The 8,713-nt window shown below is 43.1% G+C and overlaps 1 protein-coding gene and 1 pseudogene across 1 annotated transcript; both read right to left on the reverse strand.

The window, feature by feature from the left end:
* Positions 1 to 420: 420 nt before the first annotated feature.
* Positions 421 to 1,306, reverse strand: LOC121463103 (annotated as a pseudogene).
* A 1,102-nt stretch (positions 1,307 to 2,408) lies between these two features.
* On the reverse strand, positions 2,409 to 3,397 carry LOC121463099 (olfactory receptor 1L4). Its single transcript, XM_041675167.1, has one exon. The coding sequence runs from the start codon at positions 3,336 to 3,338 to the stop codon at positions 2,409 to 2,411; it is 930 nt and encodes a 309-aa protein (XP_041531101.1). The 5' UTR covers positions 3,339 to 3,397.
* Between the last annotated feature and the right edge of the window lie 5,316 nt (positions 3,398 to 8,713).

The raw sequence follows: 8,713 nt of genomic DNA on the forward strand, positions 1-8,713 counted from the left end.
GGGAAGGAAGGCAAATGCCTCTAGTAGTGTTCTCAGAATCCTAAGGATTTGAAATGTCAAAATGAGTCATACAATGGTCATGGTCCATAAATGCAAATGCAATCCCACTGGGTAATATTCACACAGTGCATGATTACTTCATGGCAGTGGGAGGGAACAGTCTGCTGCCATTTGATAGCATGGTTTCAGAATGAAAACAGAACCGCTGAAGAAATCAGGGTAAGCAGTGTGTAACATTGTTTTCCTGACCATCAGTTTTCCACAGGTTGATCTATACTGCCCAAGGGAAAGGAGGCAAAGATTTTCCCTCTTCTCATACAGGCATGGCCACTACCACCTAAAATTGCCAATTCAGAAGTTAATCACACAAGCCCACCAGTTTCGTACCCTGAATATGGTAAATACGAATAAGAATGGAGTAATTCAGTCTTAAAAAAGATCACAGGTAACAGAATGCTTATATAAACTAGACTGCTTTTGACACCTGTAAGAAAATTGTATAGATGGCAATTGGAGGGGGAACAGATTGTTCCCATCTGTCAGCAAACTGTTGAGCTATACTCAGCTGAAGTCCTCATCAGGATTTTGTTGATCCAGCAGACGGACATGTGTGAATGGGAAGTGACCTCGTTTGCCATTACACTCCCCTTTCCACTGACCACTCACATTAAACTTCGTAACCTTCACCAGCTCACCGACCTCCAATCAGAGCCGATACTGAGGCGGAGGCAGGTCTATACTTCTCCACGTAAGGGACTGGAATCATCCCCCTCTTTCCTTCACTGTCCTCCGCATTCCACCACTGATCTTCAGGCTTATCCTGGATTCTCAGGATGTCTCCTTTCTTAAAGGGAAGATCTTCTTCATCATTCCCATTAAAGGCAAAAAGGGCTCGCACATACTCTGCCTCCTCCTGCCTGAGAATCACTCCACTACCCTGCCTGGATCTGGAAACTGGTTCTATCAATGTTGTAGTGTCCAAATAGTGTATTTTGTAGAATTCCAGTAAAGCAGGCAATGAATCAAATTCTTGATCTCCTATTCGGAGCTGGGAGGGACTCACTCCAGGCGGAGGCTGAGCGGGCAACGGAGGCACTGGAGGGCGCGGGCCGCTGCTGTTGATGATGTAGTGAGAGACACGCGAGTTCTCAGAGACGCTGAGCACATAGTCCTCAGGGCTGGTGCTCAAGTCCCGCACCAGGAACACCCAGTGCCGCTGGCCCTGCAATAGTGCCACCGCTTCCTGCTGGCTCAAGCGGCCCCAGTACCAGCTACTCCGCTCCTCAGAGTCGAAGTTGCCGGCCATGGCCGACTCCATGCCTTCACGCTGGGCCGCTGCCCCTCCAGCCCTGGCCCCCACTGCCCAGCGGACCGGCCCGAAATGGCGGCAGCAGCCACGGGCCTTCCCCACCCCATCCTTCTTATTCTTAAAATGAACAAGACTCACCCAACACCTTCCTCACCATCTCTCAGATGCATTATCATGTTTACTTCTTCTACATAATGAAATGTTTGCACCAAGTGAAATATGGCAATTTCTTCACTTTTGAATCTTTTCTTCTCATGTTAAGTCTGTCTTTAGACTGACTTCAGTTCATTAGTCCAGGATGTCTTTCCAAATTTCCTATTATAATCACACAATTCATTATAGTGAACATTGGTCAATTTATAATTCCCAGGTTTGGGGACATGTACATACATATACAGTTTTAAACATATTGAGTATGGTAAAAAATTCTGAAATCTGCATTCCCGCAGCATACAGTCTGAGAATTATATGTATTTGGCCAAGATGATTGACAGAAACCAAAATATCACTTTTAGATCAATGATGCTGGTGTTCAACATTAACCTTTGCTACTTAATAGAGGATCATCTGTAGTAATAACATCGGCAGGGCTGCATCCCCAGCACCCCGGCCGCCTGCTAGCTTATGCCCGAAATAACAACATACAAACTGGATTCTTTTAAACACTGCTTGGCCCATTTCTATCTAGCCTCTTCTAGGCTAATTATCACATATTAATTTAGCCCATTTCTAATCATCTGTGTAGCACCGCTAGGTGCGCTTACCGGGAAGATTCTAGCCTACGTCCATCCTGGGTCGGAGCTTCATCACGTGTATCTGCCCCGGAGAGAGGAGCATGGCATCTCTGCTCCAGAGAGCAAAGCAAAGCTGTCGAGTCTGAGCTCACTTCCTCTTCCTCCCAGCATTCTGTTCTGTTTACTCCTCCCACCTATGTTTTAACCTATCAGGGCCAAACAGTTTCTTTATTGCTTAACCAATGAAATCAACAGATTGATATGTGACACTCCCACATCAATCATCCATAAATGTATAAAAAGAAAGGGCAACATGGAAATGTGTTAGGTCATCTCTCAAGTGTATGTTTCATAATTTGATATTTCTATGAGTGAATTCTGTCCATTAACTTCTTCAAACCTCTTTTAATATCTTTGTTCCTCAGGCTATAGATAAAAGGATTCATCATAGGAGTCACTACTGTGTACATAACAGTGGCTACCCGGTCCTTCACCACTGAGTACATGGACAGAGGCCTAAAGTAGACATAGATGACACTCCCATAGAACAGGACCACTACAGTGAGGTGGGAGCCACAGGTAGAGAAGGCTTTCCATTTTCCAGCTGCAGAGGGGATCCTGAGCACAGTGACAATGATTCTCAGGTAGGAGAAGAGAATGCATAGGAATGGGGTCACAATGACAGCCAGGGTCTCAGTCATGACCACAATCTGGCTGGAGGATGTGTCAGAGCAGGACAGCTTCAGCACGGGCTGGGTGTCACAGAAAAAGTGCTTAATGACATGGGAGGCACAGAATGAGAGTCGAGACATGAGAAGAACACGGAACAGGGCATGTAGGTGGGAGATGGTGCAGGATCCCAGGAGCATGAAGAGGCAGCGGTGTGGCCTCATCAACACATCATAATGTAAAGGGGTACAGATGGCCACCAGTCGGTCAATGGCCATGGAGGCCAGCAGGTAACTGTCAGTGTTTGCTAAAGCTATGAAGAAGTACATTTGAACTAGACATCCCACGTATGAGATAGTCTTTGTTTCTGAGAGCAGGTTCACTAGCATCTTGGGCACAATAACTGTTGTGAAGCAGATATCCATGAATGATAAGTTGCTGAGGAAAAAGTACATGGGGGTATGGAGCCTGGAGTCAGAGTGGATGACCAGGATGATAAGCACATTCCCCACCATGGTGACCAGGTACATGATGAAGAAGATGCCAAAAAGAGGTTTCTGTATCTGGGGGTTGGAAGAGAGTCCCAGCAGGATGAAATCTGAGGTTCTGCTGCTGTGGTTGTTCATATTTCTGTCTCTGGTCAGGTTTTGGAGAACATTGGAAGAGATATGAAGAACAAATTGACCAAGAGAGTGTAATTTTTAAACTTCAGGCTGTAACAAAATTCAATTGCTGTTCATTAGGATTTGAAAATAAGCTTGATTAATGAAATTTTATTAAAAATAAAAAACAGCAATATTCTGTCCCAAAACACCAGCAGAAGTTTCCTGCTCTACTCAAAGGCCATGCTGGTAATCAGCAATCCCAGGTAAGAACCTGTGTCACAGATCACCAACATTTACTCAGAGCCCTTCCAGCTTTTGCCTCAAAAGAATCCCTCCCCTAGTCTTTATATCCCAGCCCACAACTCTGGTGGAAACCCCAGCAGAGACGCCCTACTATACCAGAGGGCTCACTGGTCACTAGAACTGCAGGCCACTTAGGCTAGAAGACCAGAGGAAATGTATAAATTACTTAAAGAAAGTCAAGAAAAAACAAACAGATGAAGGAAATGAATAAAACTGTTCAAGATCTGAAAGTAGAAATAGAAGAAATAAAGAAAACAAAAACTTAAGGAGTCCTGGATATGGGAAGTTCTGGTAAGTTAACAGAAACTAGACACAAGTATCACCAACAGAATACAAGAGAGGGAAGAATCTCAGGTGTAGAAAATTGCACTGGGTTTTGATTCTACTGCATGGACGGGCTTTGTGCGAGCCTAGTCTGTTTGGATTCTCACCTTCCTGGACCTGGGGGGAGCAGGGAGGACCTTGGACTTCCCATAGGGTAGGGAACCCTGACTGCTCCTTAGACTGGAGAGGGAGGGGGAGGGGGAGGAGGGAAGGAGGTGGAAATTTTCAATAAAAAATAAATAAATTAAAAAAATGTGATAGAAGAAAATTGATATATTGGTCAACGAAAATGTTAAATGTAAAAATTTTCTGACACAAAAATCCAGGAAATCTGGGATACCATGTAAAGAACAAGCTTAAGAATAATAGAAGAAGGAGATAGAAGAATCCAAGCTCAAAGACACAGAAAATATTATTAACAAAATTGTAGAAGAAAATTTCCTATTCTTTTGAATGCTATGCCTATAAAGGTACAAGAATCCAGGTAGAGCAACAAATAGACTGGAACAGAGAAGAAAGTCTCCACACCAAATCTTAACACTAAATGTACAGAAAAAAGAAAAATAATATTAAAAGATGCAATGGAAAAATGCCAAGTAAAATATAAAGACAGACTTAACAAAATTACACCTGACTTATCAATGAAGATTATAAAAGCCAGAGGGTCTGAATAGATGTCTTTCAGACTCTAAAAGACCATAGATGCCAGCCAAGACTACTACACCCAACAAAACTTTGAGTCTTCATGGATGGAGAAAACAAGATATTCCATGGCAAAGTCAAATTTAAACAATACCTAGTCAAATCCAGTCCTACAGAAGGTACTAGAAGGAAAACTCCAATCCAAGAAGGTTAACAACACCCATGAAAACACAGAAAATAAATAATCTCACACCAGCAAAATCAAAAGAAGGAAAACACACACACACAACCACAACTACTAACAAAACAAAATAACAGTAATAAACAATCATTGCTCATTAATTATCTCTCAACATCTATGTACTCAATTCTCCAATAAAATGACACATGCTGACAGAACAGATATGGAAACAGGATCCATCATTCTGTTACATACAAGAAACATACCTCAACATCAAATATAGACATTACCTAAGAGTAAAGGGTTGGAAAAAAGATTTTCCAGGCAAATGGAATCAAGAAACAAGCTGGTGTAGCTATCCTAATATCTAACAAAATAGTCTTCCAACTTGTTAATCAAAAGAGATGGGGAAAGACACTTGATGGTAATCAAAGGAAAATCCACCAAGATGACATCTCAATTCTTAACATCTATGCTCTAAATTCAAGGGCACCCACATTTTCTCTGTAATTTTCTTAATTTTACATTCTAACCAATACTTCCATCCCTCTCCTCTTCTCAGTCTCTTTCCTATTCCCCACCCAATCTGTTCCTCCTCCACTGTTTCTCTTCAGATACAGGTGGATAGCCCATGGATATCAGCTAGCTATGGAATGTCAAGATGCAGTGAAACCTGGAATCCCATCCTCCACTAAGGTTTGATGAGGCAACCAGTCAGGAGGAATGGTGGTATTGACATTTGTAAAAGAAACATTACTAAGTTTAAATCACACATCAAATCTCACATTAACAGTGGGAGACTTTGAACCAGCAGGCAAATTTCCTACAGGTAAGATGCTCAAATACTCCCATCCTATCCATCAGACCATGCAGGCTGCAAGTTCCACTATGCACCCAAACCCTCCTATCCCCCCACAACCTCAGTGGAACTCTGAAACACAGCCTGCTACTACACAGAGAGGACCAAGAGGTGAATGACCACTCACCCGGAGGGACACCCCACTCTCTCAGCCCTCCATACCAGGGCAAAACACTGGGTCCCTCCCCCACTTGCCTTAGCTTCTCCAGTGATGTGAAAAGGTCACATGTCAATCTGTTGATTTCATTGGATAATAAAGAAACTGCCTTGGCCCATTTGATAGGTCAGCCCTTAGGTGGGTGGAGTAGACAGAATAGAATGCTGGGAAGAAGGGAAGTAAGGTCAGAGAAGCCATGCCGCTGCTCCTCTCCAGGGCAGATGCGATGAAGCTCCGACCCAGGATGGACATAGGCTACAATCTTCCTGGTAAGTGCACCTTGGGGTGCTACACACATTAATAGAAATGGGTAATCAAGATGTAAAAATTAGCCAGTAAGAATCTAGAGCTAATGGGCCAGGCAGTGTTTAAAAGAATACAATTTGTGTGTTGTTATTTTGGGGCATAAGCTAGGCAGGCGGTTGGGAGCTGGGCTGTGGGAAGAGGCCCACAGCTCCTTCAACATGCCAGCTTTCTGGGTCATCCTGCCAGGGCAAACTCTGACTGTTTGAGGCAGGAGGGCCAGCTACAGAGAGAGGAGTTGAGTGTTGTCTGTGGACACACTGTTGCAGCTTGCATGCTGGCAAGGACCTTGAAACATCATAGACTTGTGGCAATAAACATGGCTACAGCCGGTATCTCTGCCATGAGGCTGGAAAGCTAAGGAATGGACTGGATCCAGCCGTCAAAGCCACGGCTTTAGTCCTACTGATATTGCTTTTGGTAATTTAAAGACTCATGTGGTCAAAAAAGAGACATACACAGTAAAAGAAAGATTCAAAGTCAAAGAAAACATCTAAATTATTTACAGTGTGTTAAAAATATATGCAGGCTAAAAGTTAAAGTTCTTAAAGTAAAAAACAAAAAGAAGGAAGAAAGAGAGTAGTTGGGTGTGGTAGGATACACCTTTAATCCCGATGCCTGGGAGGCAGAGACAGGAAGATCTCAGAGAGTTCAAGGACAGCCTAGTTTACAGAGTTATTTCAGAACAAAGATATACAGAGAATCTGTCTCAAAAAAAGTAAAAATAAATGAAATAGAGGTTAAAATAAAGCCACACAAAGACGGAAAATACACAGAGAATCTTGATACTCTATGCTATTATGCTCTCTTTGAATTGTTTGAATGCTGAGGAAGGAGCAACAGCTGCTAAAAGATATTTGTTTATATAAATGCTGCTGAACTAATCCAACATAGATATTTTGAAAATACCTTGACTTTAAAATTTGGACCTAAGGACATGATGCTTTGGAAAGGAGTTTCTTCTTTTGTTTTCACAGAGGATGAGAACCTGTGGATTGCTTCTATCCAAATATGGTATGATGGACCACGCCCTCCTGAAGGGTTGCTGTGAACCCCTTCAAACATTACTTCGCTCGACATAACATCACCCACCTCAACCTGTCTGGGCACTGGGGTCTAATCCTGAGGGCAGCTGGGCAGGCGGGAGGTCCTTTGTTTCAGTAGCCTGCCTGCAGCAAGGAAGGTAGGCGCTTTGTTTATGAGTTACCAACCAGCACGGAGATCTGATCTTGGCACCAGGAGAGCCATCATTGGGGTGAGTTTCGGACCTGCAGCCGCAGCCCGGGACACAGAACTCAGAAGTTCCTCATCCCCCCTCCATACTTCTTGGGCTTCCTTCAGGGCCTATACTCCCTGCATACTGCCTCTCTCTTCCTATCCCACCCAGCTTGCATCCAGAACCCTCCCCTTTTACCTCCCTTCCCTCTTCGGGCACATAACATCACCCAGCTCAGCCTGTCTGGGGGCTGGACCCGAATCCTGAGGGAAGCCGGGCGGTTGGGAGGTCCATTGTTTCAATAGCCTGCCTGCAGCAAGCAAGGTAGGCTCTTTGTTTAGGAACTACCCAACCAGCAAGGAGACCTGATCTCGGCACCAGGAGAGACATCACTGGAGCACCAGGAGAGCCATCACTGGGGAGTGCCATCACAGGGAAGGTACATCAGTAGGCAAGGAGACCTGATCCGGTAAAAGAAGATACATAGGGGAGCATTCGGAGGAAGAGATGGGCAGGCACCAATGCAAGAATTCACCCAACAATCTGAAAAACAACATGAAAACACCAGAACCCAGCGACCTCACAACAGGAGGACATGAACACCTTAATCAAGAGGAAGTAGAAAAAATTGACTTTATGAAAGTGATTGATGCCCTTAAACAGCTTGTAAAAAATGCCCTGATAGAAAAGGATGAGACGTATAACAGAAAGTTTGAAGAATTGAATAAATCAGTGAATGATACCCTAGGAAACCAAGAAAAACAATCAAACAGATAATGGAAAGAGTTCAGGACTGGAAAACTGAAATGGAGGCAAAGAAGAAAACACAGAGTGCCAGCAGGACATGGAAAAATCTAAGTAAACGAATAGAGACTACAGAAACAAGCATAACCAACAAAATACAAGAGCTAGAAGAAAGAATCCCAGATTCTGAAGAAACTATAGAGAAAATAAACGCACTAATCAAAGAAAACAGCAAGTCCAACAAACTCTCATCACAAAACATTCAGGAAATATGGGACACAATAAAAAGACCAAACCTAAGAATAATAGGAGTAGAAGAAGGAGAAGTGCAGCTCAACAATCCGGAAAATATATTTAATAAAATTATAGAAAATAACTTTCCCAACCTAATGAAAGATCTACCTATGAAGGTTCAAGAAGAATACAAAACACTGAATAGCCTGGATAAAAAAAAAAAACATCCCCTCACCATATAATAATCAAAACACAAAGCATACAGAATAAAGAAAGAATATGAATAGCTGCAAAGGAAAAAGGCCAAGTTACTTATAAAGGTAAACCGATCAGACTTACACCTGACTTCTCTATGGAAACCATGAAAGCCTGAAGGTCCTGGATAGATGTACTATAGAAGCTAAGAGACCATGAATACAAGCCCAGACTACTA

The sequence above is a fragment of the Microtus oregoni genome, unplaced genomic scaffold (assembly GCF_018167655.1).
Source record: "Microtus oregoni isolate MIOR12 unplaced genomic scaffold, Mior012 000025F_ref0000491, whole genome shotgun sequence".
NCBI classification, from domain to species: Eukaryota; Metazoa; Chordata; class Mammalia; order Rodentia; family Cricetidae; genus Microtus; species Microtus oregoni.